Source organism: Pseudorasbora parva, chromosome 11 (genome assembly GCF_024679245.1).
Source record: "Pseudorasbora parva isolate DD20220531a chromosome 11, ASM2467924v1, whole genome shotgun sequence".
NCBI classification, from domain to species: domain Eukaryota; kingdom Metazoa; phylum Chordata; class Actinopteri; order Cypriniformes; family Gobionidae; genus Pseudorasbora; species Pseudorasbora parva.
The window spans coordinates 15,573,516-15,591,917 of NC_090182.1; the positions used below are offsets into that span (position 1 = coordinate 15,573,516).

The following is an 18,402-nucleotide window of genomic DNA, read 5'->3' on the forward strand; positions in this document are numbered from 1 at the left end:
TGATTATTTTTATGAGTGAAACTCATAAAAATGTATATATATTATTTTAATGATTTATTCCCATTAATCAATTAATCATTCACATGCATCATTGAATCACTGAGTGAGTGATTGAATCAATTATTTATGAGTGATTCTTCAAATCATTCATTCAAGTAATTTGTTCAAAACACATATTCATTCAGTAACAAAACAAGTGGCGGCCTTTAAGACAGTCATTGAATTATTTACTCAATCAATTCATTCACAAATACTAATACATTCAGGAACAAAATAAGTGAATTATTAAATCATTCAAATGTATCCATGAGGGAGGGATTCATTCAATCATTTGTGAGTGAGTCATTCAATCATTTATTCAACTTGTTTGTTCAAAAACACAAAAGAGTTTTTTGCAATGGGGTGAGATAGGGGTAAAGCAGTTCTCTCTCTCTCTCTTTCTCTCTCTCTCTCTCTCTCTCTCTCTCTCTCTCCCTCTCTCCCTAATATGTATTAATTCATGCTTAATTAATGCACAGATAATCATGAGTTAATGTATTACTATGGTGAGCTAACTCATTTACAATGGCAGATCAGAGTGTTTGAGAAACCCTTTTGGAAAAAATATTATTAAGTGAATTTAATTCAGTTTGGTGCCACTCATTACATACTTCACCTTTAAATGAAACAAACCTGAGGCAAACACAACTGAGCTTTGGTAGAGCAATTTTCCTCTGGGAACATCTGAATAATATGATGCCTGGAAAAATATATCTTAATCAATTGTGAAGTTAACACCTACGCCATTTATTCAATCGGTATCAGGTTCAGGAAGAAAGGATCTTTTCTCCAGGAGTGCTATTTGGATGTGCAACCCATGAGAAAGATATTTTTAAGCCACTTAAACATGACAATCCATCACCTCTCTATCTCTGCGACGGAGCTTACCATTACCACAAATGTCAGTTCACCCAGCGGGAGGAATAGCTCACAACGCTATGGTGCCCTCAAATTTTGCTCTTCTTACTGAGACACTATACCACCCCCAGCCATTATGATAAATGGTGATTTTTCCTCAGTGACAGATAGTGTGTGGGGTTACATGCTGATTACGTGCAGTTTCAGGTGAGATGGAGAGACAGAGGTCTGCAGAGGGTCAGGCAGATGGCGTTTCCTGTGCTGATTTGTGGTGATTGTCCCTCTGGCCTTGTCTTTCCAGGATTAAGTTCTTAAAATGCAAACTGTCCCACATGAACTCATCAGGCAGTTGGCACACAGGTCTCTCTCTCTCTCTCTCTCTCTCTCTCTCTCTCTCTCTCTCTCTCTGTTTATCTCTCTGTCAGTTCTCTTTTCATCTCTGTATTTGTGCTCGTACATCCTCTGTTTTCCTTTCCATTCTGTCTTGTCCTTCAGTCTGTTGCTGGTCACGCTTTGTCTGCCTCTCACTGTGACTTAAAATGTTGTTTAACTCCATTCAGGGATGCGGTGGCCACAGGGAGCACAGGAATATTCCCAGTGGGTCGTGGGTTGTGGGTTGACCTGTGGGCTGGATGTCGAAACCCAATTTAGATACAAAGTAAATATACAATGATTTTAAAGAGAACAAATATCCCCAAGTCCAAGTGGCAGATTCTGGCGTAGATGACATACAAATAAGACAAATTGGTAACCCATTACAATAAGGGTGCACTAATATGCATTAATTCATGCTTAATTAATGCACAGATAATCATGAGTTAATATATTACTAATGGTGAGCTAACCCATTTATTAATGATTACTGCATCAGCAACTAATGAAGATTCATCATGATTCATAGATTAAGTAATCATTAAATAGTTAAATATGCCATAATGTATTAATTCCTTTATAACATATTATATTTACATTTATGCATTTGGCAGACACTTTTATCCAAAGCGACTTACATTGCATTCATGGCACACATTTTTACATTGTCATTTCTTGCTTTCCCTGGGAATCGAACGCATGACCTTGGCGTTGCTAGCACCACGCTCTACTGGTTGAGCTACAGGAAAGCTCAACCAGATTAATAATTCAAATGGACAATTTACATTATTAACTAATAATGTAAATTAACGTGTTAATTACCACAATCAGGTCAAAGCCATCATTTCAGCTTCCCGTCGTCTGCTTTAATTAATCATTAGCTAATGATTTATAAAGGTGTTATTATGTTATGCCTTTACTTGTTGGGGCACATGACTATTAACTAATTCAGAATTAATTCAAAACTCATAATCACAATTACATATTACTTCATAAGTTAGTTAATAGTCATGTGCCCCAACAAGTAAAGTCATAACATAATGATACCTTTTTAAATCATTAACTAATGACAGACAACTGGAAGTTCAAATGCATGGCCATAACCCCTTGTGGTAATTAACACATTAATTAACAATATTAGTTAATATAATACATTATTAAGGAATTAATACATTATGACACATTTAACTAATAAGGTTTTAATCATGTTAAATCTTCATTAGTTGCTGATGCAGTAATCATTAATAAATGGGTTAGCTCACCATTAGTAATACATTAACTCATGATTATCTGTGCATTAATTAAGCATGAATTAATGCATATTAGTGCACCCTTATTGTAAAGTGTTACCGACAAATTAAGCAATATCACATTATCAAAAGTGAATTATCTTTGAGTTCAAGTTAATTTTTTATTTTAGTTACATTTTTTTGTAATTTGGTTGTAACAAAATTACTTAAAGATTTAACTAAAACAACAACTGCACTTGTGCTTAAAGATATTCATTAACTGATACCTATTGACGTACTAATATCTGTTTTGTACCTTTTATACACTGACTGGCAACCACCAAACAGGTTGTGAAAGTCACACGATGAATCAAAGATAAATCACAAGCAGCTTTTCCACAAGGTGAGAAGATAAATATACTAATATATACAGTCAAACCAAAAATTATCCAGACACCAGATATTAGAATGTTTTTTTTTTTACTAGTGGCTGCAGGACACTTGTTCAATTCAATTATGTAAGTGAAGATAGCAAAACAAAGTAGACATATTATACCCAAAAATAATTCATACAGTGGATTACCAGAAAAAAATTGATACATATTTGGGACCAAAATTATTCAGACACTTTGACCTGACCATGTTTTGTTTAAGTGTTTTTTTCTTTAATTTCTAATGAGACCTTTTACACCACCGACTGAACAAAATGAAGCATTTCCTGATAACTGGTTGAGCTAAATTGGTAATTAAATCGAACAGCTGACAGCTGATTGGTTGATTGTGATCCATTACATACCTTTTTATCAAAGTTATGTGACACTGAGATTAATTTTTTTCTGACACAGTTTTAACTCTGAGTTCTTGTCATATTTTATTACCATTTTCTCATCTATAGCGAATAAACTGTGATAATGTGAGAAAATGTTGAAGGTGACCGTAGAAGTTGCACTGTGCATTCCCACAAATACTAAAGACCATCATGGTAACACATGTAGTAATGATATATGTTAGATAACATGAAACCCTAATGCACATAACTGATTAGGGGGAAAAAGCATAAGAATAAGCTTATTTATTTCAGCAAAAATACATAAACTGTGAATGTCGCAGGGAATTCTGGGAATGTCCATTTAGGTTTTTCACTGTAAAGTATTCAATTCAAGCATCAAAAGCATCAATTCAATTTTCACTTCCAAAAACTATAAGTGTAACATTATCTTACTGTAAATTGACATTAAATGCACTGTAAAAAAAAAAAAAAAAAAAAAAAAAAACAGAATTCAGGCCCCAATTAAACATTTTTAGTGACTGATCTAAAATTTTCAGTTGGCCAAATTGAATTTCTGTAAATTAAATTGCATCAATTCACAAAAATAAATAAATAAATTAAAATATGTACACACACACACACACACACACACACACACACACACACACACACACACACACACACACACACACACACACACACACACACACACACACACACACACACACATACACACACACACACACACACACACGACTATACACAACTAAATATATAATGTTGAATATAATGTATAATGATGACATGGGGGAATATTTGTGGGTCCTAATAATAATAATAATAATACACAAATAATAATGTACAAATAACAATAATAATATTATTATTTTAATAATAGTAAAATGTAAAATAAAATAAATAATATTTTGGCTTAAAATATCGGGATAGATATCGCATCGTGAGTTCAGTATCGTGATGTATATAGAATTGTCAGACAAGTGTATTGTTACACCCCTAGTTAGTATATATTTAGTAAGTTACAGGAATTTAATGCACATTTTCCAGTGTGTTTTATTTGTCTTCTTACTGAATGCAAAAAAGAAAAAAAGGTTATCAACATTCATATTTTATGCAAGATCCCATTTGTTTTCTCTATTTAATTTTTACGTTTTTCAGTGATTTGGTTTAAAACGATATAATAGAGCAAGAAATATTTCTTTTAGTGTTTATATGAGTAAATTTCAAGAATATGTCTGACGGAGAGTGAATACGCATAAACAGAACTTGATTCATGGCTGTCATAAGTCAAAGTATAGTTAGGATGGGGAGGAGAATAAAACCATAATTCACATTTTTTCCCATGTTTAGTACAAGATTATCTGTTTACTTCCTGTTAAATAGAGGCAGTTGTTCCATTTGAGTAAATTTCATTACTGATTTGTTGACCTTTATCTCAACTTTCAGCGTGGAAACCTTTCCTCAAATCACTCTAGATCACCCACTTATTTCAATAGCTCTGCTACAGATATACATCTTTCTCCATCTGTATCTTTTTCTCTCCCTCCCTCTTATTCTCGCTCATACACAAACGCCTGGTTCTTCCACACCCACTCCTCTCCCCTGCCGCCTCAGCCCCAATCAGCATGCAGCCTCGCCCGTCTTGCCAGCAGGTTGTCCATCACTCCCAATTACTGTGGCAACCGTTGCTGCCGGCAGCGGCACGCACGATCAACTGAGTGACCCCGTGCACCCCCAACAAGGTTCCAACATCATTTTCAACATCTGTTCCGCTCTTTCCCTCACCTAATGCCGAAAAAGATAAAGAGACCCTGACATGACACACCCAGCATCAATCCACAGAACACGCTTGTTTCTAAGTGTGTGTGTTTTCGGCGGATCACAGAGACGATAAATATGCCGAGACATTCTTTTAATGAGCATGCTCGCACGTCTGTCATGTATTCCGTTAACAAGAACAAGCGAAAGTCTCCTGTGTACAGAATCCCGAGAAACACCCTTCATGACATTACCAACAAACATCTCAGTGATGGAATGAAGATAAGTGAAGATGAATCATGTGTTTAACATCTAGTTTACATTAGTTTGCTGCCTGCACACAAATCCACTGCTTAAAAATCATCAGTCACAAATAAACGTAGTGTAATGTGAGAATAAAGCGCTGGATGCACTTGTGCGGAGAGTGATGCTGAGTTGAGTTATTTCCCACCACCCTCTTTCTTTCCCATGGTGCACAGCAAGACATTGGAATGGTGAAGCCTCCCTCTACTGGACGATGAAGACATTGCAGCATAGTTCTCAGAGTTCATGACCTTGTTACAACGTAGGGATGGGGAGAGAGGCAGTTTCAGGACACACATCTGGAAAGGATCTCCTACTTCCAATGGCTCTCGTGGCCACGTCATCAAAACACAGCCGGCACTCCTGTCTGGAGATTTCTCCACGCACATTTATCTCCCTGCACAGATTGCGGAAAAAAACCAGAGCAATGTTTACGTCTGTGTTCACACGAGCATGAAATGAAGCAATAATAACAGCATCACGGCTGCTGTGGTTTATGATGTAAACATTTTTCTTTTGTTTTATATAACCATTTCATGTCAACGTGTTCAGGTTTACTAAATTATATCGATTGGATTGTTCAGTACTTTCTAGATCAAAGGCCGTTAATGATACTAAATGATTGATGAACAATTGTGTCTTGCTTTTGAAGTTTGTGTTGATGTAATTGTTTAGGAGTCTGTCCTCTGATTAAAGGAACAGCTTGGGTTCAGCATCTGTGATTTGACCACGGAAAATAGTTTCAATCAGCCCGCGGTGTAATAACAACAATTGTTCAGTTTCAGGTTTACTATTAAATGGTCAAGTTATTTTATATGACCAAAGAGGCAATGCTATTTTATAGTTCTTTAGGGTGGTAAATAATGGTGCAAATACTAGTAAATTAACGAGCGCAAGTAAACCACCTTGCATGATTCATATAAAAACTTTCATAAATTTTGCATCTGAAACGGAAACTCCTGCGAATGGATATGTAATAAGGTCAGCCACAAAAATAACTCTGTCCACTCACCCTGCCTCCCCCCCCCCACCACCACACACACACACACACACACACACACACACACACACACACACACACACACACACAGTGTTTCTTTAGTAAAACTTGAAAGGGGTTTTTTAAAGGCAAAAGAGGGTTTGCATTTGTAAATCTGCCCATTTTAACAGGTTAGTTCACCCAAAAATGAAATTGATGTCATTAATGACTCACCCTAATGTCGTTCCACACCCATGTTGATTCACTCGGTTGTGAATCAGCGGATTGATTCATGATTCGTCACGTGATTTTAGCAGTTTGGCAGTTTGTCACACGATCCGAATCATGAATCAATACGCTGATTCACAACTGTTTGAATCTTTATTTGAAGATCGAAAACAAACGCGGAAGAGAAGACAATGCTGAATAAAGTCGTAGTTTTTGGACCAAAATGTATTCTCGATGCTTCAAGAGATTCTAATTAACCAACTGATGTCACATATGGACTACTTTGATGATGTTTTTATTACCTTTCTGGACATGGACAGTAAAGTGTGCATACACTTGGATATGCTCTCGGACTAAATATAAAATATCTTAAACTGTGTTCCAAAGATGAACGGAGGTCTTAATGACATCATTTTTTTTTTACCTTACTAACCCTTTAAGAGTTTAGTAAGGTAGTTTTTGTAGCTTTTAAGTTTAGGGATTGGGTAGGATTAAGGGATGTAGAATGAGGTCATGCAGAAAAAGTACAAATGAACTGCCAATATCCTAGGCATGCTAATAAGCAACTAGTTAATAGCTAGAACTGACCTGAACTGAACCCTAAAATGCATTTATTTTTAAACTTAATACTGTTCTTTTGAACATTCTATTAGCCCAAGAATTGTAAGCATTACTGTTTACACACAAATCTATATCACCAATGAAAAAAAGAAATTCAACCTTGGTGACTTTAACCCTAACCCTAGTAGTGTACACACTTTTATTTGTCTGGTGGTAACAATTTATAAAGTTACCTTCAAATGTTACTCAACCTCATGCCCTTCAAAACCTTAATGACTAGATGGCATACAAATGGAAAGCTTTGCAATACTTGTTGCTTTTTTCCCCATGCAATTATTCCATGCTGCAAAAATACGGCAGATCATTATAAAAGTCATCCATATGACCCATGTGCTGTATTCCATATCTTCTGAAGTCATATTTTTTATGGGAGCAACAGACTAAACTTGACAGACCAACAGACCAAACATGACAGATTCTGTCCGAAAGAATGATAGAATTTAATTTTTTTATAAACTGTTCCAATAGTTTGGAATTGATTCATACCATTACCAAATGCCATTAATGAAATCAAAATGTAGCTTTGAGTGTAACATTCTTCTCATGTATGCTTTCAGTCCACGAGTCTCATTGAGCTTGGCAACCCTTCTCAGAGTCTGGAGAATGTGTGTAGATGGGCTTTTGAACAGCAGAGGAAGGACACTAACGATAAAGAATACCACGATCACGCCATCTTTCTCACTCGTCAAGAGTTTGGACCCACAGGGATGCAAGGTAAAATGCACAAACACTCACCAACACGGCATCAAAACCTCCAGAGATTGAAACATGTTGCTAATAAAAACAGATAATTATTCAAACATGAACACACACTCACTTTGATAAATGGATGTCTACAAGAACATGTCACAATGATCTTGAAATGATCTTGACCTCAAGCCTCAGATCAGTGCAAAAAAAAAAAGTAAAAATATGTGTATGGTGATGAAGATGTGAGGAGGACAAACTCAGTCAGGTGTTCTAATTTGTTGCTAGGTTACGCTCCTGTCACAGGCATGTGTCATCCCGTACGGAGCTGCACTCTCAACCATGAGGACGGTTTCTCATCTGCTTTTGTGGTGGCACATGAAACCGGCCATGTGTGAGTACCTGCTGCACCCCTGCTTGCCTAATATCAGTATGTCAATAGCTATATTATATATTTTAATTTATACAACATTTAGTTCTGGTCTTTGAATGTTATTGGTTGAGCAGCATTCAAATAAATGACTTTCCACTCACTGTACCCTAACTGGCAAAAAACAACAACAAACAACAAATATCCAAATTGTACCTTTTAAGGTATAAGTGGCTGTCATTGTGGTGGTACCCTTAAGGGTACATTTTTGTACTTCTAAGTCAGGGGTAGGCAAGTTTGATCCTAGAGAGCTAATGTCCTGGAGAGTTCATCCCCAACCCTACTAAGCCATCACAGTATAAAACACATTGCACCCAGCATGCATTGCAGCATTAAGTATGTCATCATTGTAAAGATTCGTATGCTGATTCTTGATATCTGTGTTAATCTAAACTTTTATCCCATCAGAATGTATTTAAAAATCTGAATTAAGAATGTCTGATCTGGGGCTACTGCTTAACAATAAGAATGTATTGTTGTTGAATATTATTTATTAATATGAGTTTAATCTAGGGCTGTCCCCTACCAAGGATTTGCACATTCGAATCAGAATTTTTAAATCCTTCTATGGTCGACTGATAGTTGAATCATCTATGTGTGTGTGAATGGATTGGGAGGGGCATGACACTAGTCAGCAGAAGGGTAAAACTTTTGTTATTCTCTTTTACACACTGCACACAGCAACAAATTTTAATAAAGTGACCAAAACTGCCTGCCAACTGACAGACAAACTGACAATGGCTTTCTTATTTAGGTTTAAATAAAAGGTAATGTGGTGGATAAACATTCGTAAAACATTTTCTCATAACATTTTAAAGCCGTGATCGAAATACAGAACATCACACAAATATATAAAAGAACATTTTGATAAATAAACCTAAAAAAAATAAACCTGCCTAGAGAGGAAAAGAACACTTTGAGTGTGTTTACATGCATGTTCTTAAGCCGATTGTGCCTAAAGGAGGTCGCACACCGGGAGCGAATCTCAGCGCCACGTCGCAGGTATCTCACAGCTCAATTTTGAATCGACTTCTGACAGAAGAGCTGCACGATGGGTGTATCTTGTAGCACAGGGTAAAATCAGTATGTACATTGACGATTTGAGGGAAATATAAATATAATATAAAGCCTTGAAATGGCGCTCTGTGGCGTGGCAGGATTTTAAACAACTTCCTGAGTCGCCGCGGACAGGAGCCGAATGCCACCGCTGGTGTGGAAATAATGTGTTCGAATTTTAAAGGTGTGCCGCTTCCGGTGCGAAGCTCAGCACCCTTAAAGTGGCCGTACACCAGACACAAAGCTCAGCGCCACACTACATCTTTAAAATATTGAGCATCCCCATATTGCCAAAATGGTATGACCCTCTTTTCATAACACCTGCGAAGATTCGACTGTGAGATCAGTGGTCGAATCCGACTCCTCATATCGATTCATCGAATCTTTGACTATTCAGGGTTACACCTAGTTTAATCATACATTTTCTTCATGATAATTTTTCTTTATGGCTTCTTTTGATTTTAACAGATCATGTGCTTCGATAACACTGTAACAAGAAACACAAACTCACATAAAAAGCCAAGCGTCAAACTGCCCAACTAAAGGAAACACTAATCACCATAATGGTGACCAATTCCCAATTTTCAATAAAACATCAACATCTTAACGTCTATTAAATCTAATAAGAGCTTCTGTAGATGTCTTTCAGAGTTAAAGCCAAACTCTGCATGACAGAGACTCTCTAGGACTGAACTTCCCCTGCTCTAAGTAGAGGAAAACAATGGTATAATTGTACCCTAAGGACGAATTGTGTACCTTTAAAGGTACAGTTATATGTTTTGTTCCCCAAGGAACAAAAATGTACCTCCACTGTACCTTTTCTTTCTGCACTTAGGACATGTCCGAATCCACTTTTGCTAGTGCGCCAGGTGCATGATACAAAGGGGTTGTACCTAGTCTCTTGAGTCATGGCTGTGTTTTGGGCATAACATGCAATAAACCAATTAGAGTTTTATCTCCCAATCCCATTAAAAGCCAGTTGAGCAGTTGCACCATGGCAGATTCGCTATTTACATGCCGGAATTTGCGAGCGGAAAGACTGAATGCTTCTCCAGAGAGGAATGCTTTTTAATTTTTTATATTCAAAAATGTTTGTGTATCTCTGTGCATCTCTCTATGTGTAATAAGCAGAGTGTATGCCCTTGTGCACTCATCTATAAGCGCATTACTAACATGCCCTTTAAATAACACAAATACTGTGCTATTTACTTTAGACCAGGTTTTTGTTGGTCAATGGTGCAATCATTTTCAGTTGCCTCAAAATATCAACGTGCCAACATTGCGTCAGAACACACCTTGCTTTTTAGACCAGTATGCCCATGGGTAAACAGATGGGCATGAGTGCATTTTCTATTCAAACAACGTTTTTTTATAGGGACTCTTTCAGCAAGTTAGATTGAAATACCTGTAGGTGGCAAAAAGTGATGATAGAATCAGGTGAGATAAACATCAGCGATGCTTTGCCACAATCAGAAACAGAAGAAGCAACTACGGATGTGACTATATTCTGCTTATTGTAGCCATTGGTGGCAGTGTGGTCAAAGCACTGGTATTGTTGGAAATCCCTCTGCATCTTCAGCAGTATCTCAGGGTCATGAACATTTAGCCCCTTAACCTGGACGGTTCACTTGAGCAGGACAGCAAAGACCAGATCAGCATTCATCTGCAGAATGATTCCAACTGCAATCTCTCATTAACCACAGACACCCTGAACTAGTCTCTGCTGCTGCTACTGCCATCTCCCCGGTCGCCTCTGTGGGGGTTCAGTGCGCACAGGGCTGCTCCACACTGCTTGCAGGATGGATCCTTGTCACTTCCCCAGATCTTTTGGTAATATGTCAGCTACCACACGCAAGAGGAAAGTCAATATCCCCTTGTCAGCACTCCAAAGATCCTTCCAGGACAGTGAACACTCAAGTGCCTGATCCCATCCACTACCCTTGAGAGGCGAGCCCTACTTTCTTACAAGCTGGTCTGCTTCTGTAGCTGCTTGAACCCTCTGCACCACAAGTGTCATCCTACATTTGGCATCTGACTTATTTCTAACTCTTGACTTTGTAGTTTCCCAGTCTCAATTGTCCTTGGCAGACCTAGCAGATACTTTCCTGAAGTTGCCAGTACAATCCCACTTCCCTCACTGCCTACTGTGACTTCCACTTTTTGCCACACTTGACAGTTTGGCATGTTGAACTTTCTCATCCTTAGATAGTAGCTGTATGCTGGCTGCTTTTGCCTGGGCGGCTTTAAATTCTTCCACCACCGATGAGACGGTAAGTGGAGCTTGGAGATTTTGCAGTGCAAATTGACTGAGCTGAAATTTTGGAGGAATACCCAGCCATCTGAGGCCATGCGACAGGATTTGTGAATGGCAGTGAAGTGATGCAACAGACGCTGGTCGGTCACATGATAATGACAACATGATGGATGTAGGATGTCCAAATTATATTCATACTATACGGAGCATACTGTTTTAACAGTTGTGAAGTAATTAATCACTCAAAGAGTGAGGGGCATGTACTGGACTTGTTTGTTCAGCACATCCCACAGACACTCGATTGGATTGAGACCTGTGGAATTTGGAGGCCAAGTCAACACCTCAAACTTGTGCTTCTTAAACCCTTCCTGAACCATTTTTGCTTTGTGGCAGGGCACATTGTCCCGCTGAAAGAGGACACAAGAAGTGTCAAAGTAACATCCACATGGATGACAGGACCCAAGGTTTCCCATTAGAGCATTGCCTAAAGCATCACACCAGTGTCATGTGTTCCCCAGGTAAGCGATGCATATGCACTCGACCATCCACGACGTGATGTAAAATAAAATGTAATTCATCAGACCAGGACATCTTCTTCCATTGCTCTAGTTCTGATGCTCACGTGCCAACTGTTGGTGCCTTCAGTGGTGGACAGGGGTCGCCGTGGGCACCCTGACTGGTCTGTGGCTATGCAGCCCCATACACAACAAACTGTGAAGCACTGTGTATTTTGACACCTTTCTATCAAAACCAAGCATTGACTTCTTCAGCATTTTGAGCTAGACTAGCTCGCCTGTTTGATCGGACAACATCCAGCCTTCGTTCCCAACTTGCATCAATAAGACTTGGCCGCCCATGACCCTGTCACCGGTTCATCATTGTTCCTTTGTTGGACCACTTTTGGTAGATACTGACCACTGCAGACCGGGAACATCCCCCAAGAGCTTTGGAGATTTTTGGAGATGCTCTGACAGTTGTCTAGCCATCATTTGGCCCTTGTCAAACTCGCTCAAATTCTTACACTACCCTTTTTTCCTGATTCTAACACATCAGCTTTGAGGACAAAATGTTCACTTGCTGCCTAATATATCCCACCCACTAACAGGTGCTGTGATAAAGAAATTATCTGTTATTCATTTCAACTGTTATGTTTCCAATATGTTATGCCTGATCGATGTATATGTGTGTGTTGTAGGTTGGGAATGGAGCATGATGGGCAGGGGAACCGCTGTGGAGATGAGGTGCAGATGGGGAGCATCATGGCCCCACTGGTGCAGGCTGCTTTCCACCGGTTCCACTGGTCCCGTTGCAGTCAACAGGAACTGGGCCGCTACCTGCAGTGAGTACTAGATGTAGCTTCACACCAAATCAACCACAACTCTACTAGTACAACTGGGGATAATATACCACCTCATTCTGCCTCTGTAGTTCATATGATTGTCTCCGTGATGACCCATTCGAGCATACCTGGGAGGAGCTTCCACAGCTGCCTGGGCTGCATTACTCTATGAACGAACAGTGCCGCTTTGACTTCGGGGCTGGATATATGATGTGCACAGCGGTGAGTCTTGAATTAACTGCCACAAAGACCTTTTCATTCAAATAATGCATTATTTTTTATGAGATTGTAAAATCACTACAAGCATGTATAATTCTCCCTTGACATACGCTTGCCATAACAATCACCATTTGTGGTCATTGGGTTCACCCTAGATCGCCGTGACCCAGTATTATGTGTTATACATGCTAATAATGCATTATGAATGTAACAGTATGTTGTGTTAAGTGACTGAGTTTTGATATCTGTACATGCTGAAGGGAAAAACCTTAAAGGAACAGAATAGTGCACCAAAAATGTTTTCGTCACTATTTCTCACGCTCTTGCTGTTTCAAACTCATATGGCTTCCTTTTATTCCATGGAACACGAATTTTGCTGAGAATTTTGAAAGATTTTCATTCAGGCTTTACAAAGGCCACAAAAGCACCTGTAATGTATCATACATGTGGTCCACATGACTCATGGACTTCATTTGAAATCTTCTGAAGTAATGCAAGTTATACAGTTATACAGACTGAAATTCATAATTGATTAAACTTTTGTGTCATCTGCCCTAGCTCTAAAGAAGCAGCACTGATTCATTAAGGAATTTAGATCTTTTCAATACATATTTTCATGAATGTTAGAAAGTCTTTCAAACATTATGTGTATTCTACAAAAAAATAATACAAATAAGTTAAATGGGTTCACAGGAGGGTGAGAAAAGGACCAGGATTTAAAATCCTTCATAGCACATCAGCTGGTTTTAATTTATATAGATGTGTCAATGTAAAACAAATTCAAAGATTCACAACAAAACACATTTTTATAAACACCAAATTCCAAAATGATGTTAGATGTATAACTGAGAGAAAATGTGAGGCTAATTATATTATTTGCCATTCACTTTTGAGAAAATAAAAAAATAAAACATTTTTGAATAAAAAATTATCAGATATTCAAAACCAGATGGCATGATTTTGAAATCACTTGATGTTGCTTTAAGATAAAAATGATTTCAAGAATCATTTATGCTAAAAAAAAAAAAAAAAACAGAAATTCCAGCTGAACAGCACTGCTTGGACTGTACTTCACTGTCTTGTTAAACCATTCCCTTAGCTGCAAAAGGTGGGGCCGTCAGGAGCCCAGGTAAGGTGTTCTCCTCAGTAGCAATGTGGCCTCTTTCGTTTGAACTTGGTTCAAGTCAGATGGTCTTATTGTTAATCATTACATGTTATTGGTTGGTGTTGAACTCATTGTCATTTTGCAGACATGTACACAGCGGGATACTAAACCCAGTCGTCATTTCTTAATTTCGGAACGTATTGGCACAGTTTTTTTTTCATGAATTTAACAGCCTGTGTGACAAGAACTTAAAGGAATGCTTGATTTCAGTACAAATGTAATAATTTAAATATTTAAAAAAAAATAGTTTCTAAAAATAAAGACAAATTGTGTACAGAAATGCACATATTGATGTCTATTTACGGCAATATATGTACATGGACATTGAGTGTACATGGACACTCAACCATCTGCAAAGATGTGTTTACAACACACAGGAATTGCATTAGAGTAATGCATAACTGGAAGTCATTCAGCCAGAGCAGAAGTCAGCAAGTAAGTGCTTCAGCAAAGACACAAGTGGCACATTTCTGCTTCTAAACCCTCTGGAATGCCTTGCCCTAGACTTAACTTGTAAAAACGCTATGTGAACACAATTTCTGCATGTTTTATTTTTTGAACCGAGGGACTTCTTTGCTGTGGTAATTGAAAGATTGCCACAGATTCTCTCAGTAGAGCTCAAACTTCTTTTGAATATCCCTTTAATGTCAAGTTAACCAGGTCATTGCAGTCTGGTTTTCTACATTCATCAGAATATATATCCATGAATAGATTGATAACTGGAGAAAGTTTAACCATAATACGGTTGCACTTTGTTTTACACTATGTGCACTTAGCTTAGAAAGTATGGGTAATATAAGGTAACTACATGGTTAACGATTGGTTTAGGGTAGGTTCATGGTTAGTACCTAGTTAAAACCCAGTTATTGCAATTACTATAAAAAGTACAAAGTATGTATCTGGGGAATAGGGCTGTGATATAAAGTGCTACCCATGATAAAGATGTATACCTGAAACATCTAAAAATCTATTCAGGTGCTGAATAATCATCTAACTATTGGCCTAGCAATATTTAGCTTGGCAAACTCCAAACAATATTCAATCTGAGATAACAGTACCAGCCAGTTGGCTAATGCTGAAAACTGTGAGCCATTAGTTTGCACTTAGTGTCTTGATGTGTTTGAAACGCTTGTTGGGTTTAGGATCCTGCTAAATGGAGTGTCATCATTAGTACCACAGCCAGAGATTCTAGTCCTGTCTACTATGCCTCTCCAAGGGAGGGGGGAAAAAGAGAGTTTTTGCTTAGCATTTGAGGCCATATCACATCACTGCCCAGCATTCTGTTGTCTGTGCTCTTGGTCAGAAGCTGTATCATAACGAAAACAGCTTTTTGTCATTGTTTTGTTTTGCCTGCATGAGATTGCTTTGTTACATAAATGTAACCTGCCCATTATTGAAAATGTGTCATACTGTTTCATTGTGCCTTAATAATTGTGACATGACGTCACTAACTATATTATATTATTATATTATATTATATTATATTATATTATATTATATTATATTATATTATATTATATTATATTATATTATATTATATTATATTATATTATATTATATTATATTATATTATATTATAATGAAGTTCATTGTTATTGGAAGAAGAAGCGGGAACCGGTAAATGTTTAAACACTTTTAATTAATAAATAAACACCGTAACGCAGAAAGCCCCTCATGGACTTCTGCTGCACACACATAAACAATATAAAACATAAACAAAACACAAAGTAAAATCCAGGCCTGCTCCTCTCTTGTCCTTCACTGTTGTCACTCTTCATTTTATGCATCTGAGCTCCTTCATGAGAGATACGAGACCGGTTTGATGTGCAGGTGACACTCATTTGCAATTATATTATATTATATTATATTATATTATATTATATTATATTATATTATATTATATTATATTATATTATATTATATTATATTAATTATATTATATTATATTATATTATATTATATTATATTATATTATATTATATTATATTTTTTTATAGAAACCAAGTGTCTGATTTGTCACATTTCAAAGAAACACAATTCATATATATATATATATATATATATATATATATATATATATATATATATATATATATATATATATATATATATATATATATATATATATATTTCGATTCCCCAAAAGTTTGGACACTGTACAAATTGTGAATTAAAAATGAATGCAATAATATACAAATCTCATAAACTTTTTTCATAATAGAATATAGATTTTTTTTTCTATTTTATTCAGAATAGAATATAGATAACATATCTTGACATTTTGAAATGTCATGCCAAATATTGGCTCATTTTGGATTTCATGAGAGCTACACATTCCAAAAAGGTTGGGACAGTTAGCAATAAGAGGCCGGAAAAAGTTAAATGTACATATAAGGAACAGCTGGACGACCAATTTTCAACTTATTAGGTCAACTGGCAACATGATTGGGTATAAATAGAAGTCATGTCTCTCAGAAGTCAAGATGGGAAGAGGATCACCAATTCCCCCAATGTTGCAGTAAAAAATAGTGGAGCAAAGGTAGTTTCTCAGAGAAACATTGCAAATATTTTTAGTTATCATCATCTACAGTGCATAATATCATCCAAAGATTCAGAGAATCTGGAACAATCTCTGTGCATAAGGGTCAAGGCCCAAAAAACATACTGGATGCCTGTGATCCTCGGGCCCTTAGACGGCACTGCATCACATACAGGAATGCTACTGTAATGGAAATCACAACATGGGCTCAGGAATAATTCCAGAAAACATTGTCGGGGAACACAATCCACCATGCCATTTGCTTTTGCCGGCTAAGACTCTATAGGTCAAAAAAGAAGCCATATCTAAACTTGAGCCTGAAGCGCAGGCGTTTTCTCTGGGACAAGGCTAATTTAAAATGGACTGCGGAAGGTGGAAAACTGTTCTGTGGTCAGACGAAGCAAAATTTGAGGTTCTTTTTGGAAAACTAGGATGCCATGTCATCATGACTAAAGAGGACTAGGACAAACCAAGTTTTTATCAGCACTCAGTTCAGAAGCCTGCATCTCTGAATGTATGGGGTTGCATGAGTGGGTGTCGCATGGTCAACTTACACATCTGGAAAGGCACCATCAATGCTGAAAGGTATATCCAAGTTCTAGAACAACATATGCTCCCATCCAGACATTGTTTCTTTCAGGGAAGACCTTGCATATTCCAACATGACAGTGCCTGACCACATCAATTACAACATCATGTATGTGTAGAAGAAGGATCCGGGTACTGAAATGGCCAGCCTGCAGTCCAGATCTTTCACCCATAGAAAACATTTGACACATCATAAACAGGAAGATGCGACAAAGAAGACCTAAGACAGTTGAGCAACTAGAAGCCTGTATTAGACAAGAATGGGACAACATTCCTATTCCTAAACTTGAGCAACTTGTCTCCTCAATCCCTAGATGTTTGCAGACTGTTATAAAAAGAAGAGGGGATTCCATACAGTGGTAAACATGGCCTTGTCCCAACTTTTTTGAGATGTGTTGATGCCATGAAATTTAAAATCAACTTATTTTTCCCTTAAAATGATACCTTTTCTCAGTTTAAACATTTGATATGTCATCTATGTTGTATTCTGAATAAAATATTGAAATTTAAAACTTCCACATAATTGCATTCTGTTTTTATTCACAATTTGTACAGTGTCCCAACTTTTTTGGAATCGGGTATATGTATGTATATATATATATATTAGATACATAGATGATATTTTCACATCATATCAACTTTGTAAAGAACAGTTTACTATTTAGCCAATCTTATATCCTTCAGATTGATCCTAGACTTGTGACTATCTGACCAGCTGCGACTCTCATTCAGAGTGTGTGTGAGAGGTTGAGAATGAATTTTCTACTCTCTGTTCCTTTATTTCTCAGTATCGCACCTTTGACCCCTGTAAGCAGCTTTGGTGTGCTCACCCAGACAACCCCTTCTTCTGCAAGACCAAAAAAGGACCGCCCATAGATGGTACCACATGTGGAGATGGGAAGGTACCACCTTTAATGCAGATATGTCCTGATGTGTTAGACTCACTTGCTT

General features: G+C 37.3%; 1 protein-coding gene across 3 annotated transcripts in view; it reads left to right on the forward strand.

Annotated features, from left to right (window-relative positions):
- The window catches only part of LOC137092772 (A disintegrin and metalloproteinase with thrombospondin motifs 2-like), a 262,031-nt gene that overhangs the window by 228,297 nt on the left and 15,332 nt on the right, over nucleotides 1–18,402 (forward strand). For 2 of the 3 annotated variants that reach the window (XM_067457208.1, XM_067457211.1), the window contains 5 exons: nucleotides 7,732–7,888; nucleotides 8,150–8,255; nucleotides 12,797–12,940; nucleotides 13,030–13,162; nucleotides 18,240–18,353. In XM_067457208.1, the coding sequence (XP_067313309.1) occupies nucleotides 7,732–7,888; nucleotides 8,150–8,255; nucleotides 12,797–12,940; nucleotides 13,030–13,162; nucleotides 18,240–18,353 (654 nt within the window). Of the gene's footprint in view, nucleotides 1–7,731; nucleotides 7,889–8,149; nucleotides 8,256–12,796; nucleotides 12,941–13,029; nucleotides 13,163–14,258; nucleotides 14,289–18,239; nucleotides 18,354–18,402 lie in introns of all 3 variants that reach the window. The other variant, XM_067457210.1, reaches the window with a different exon arrangement.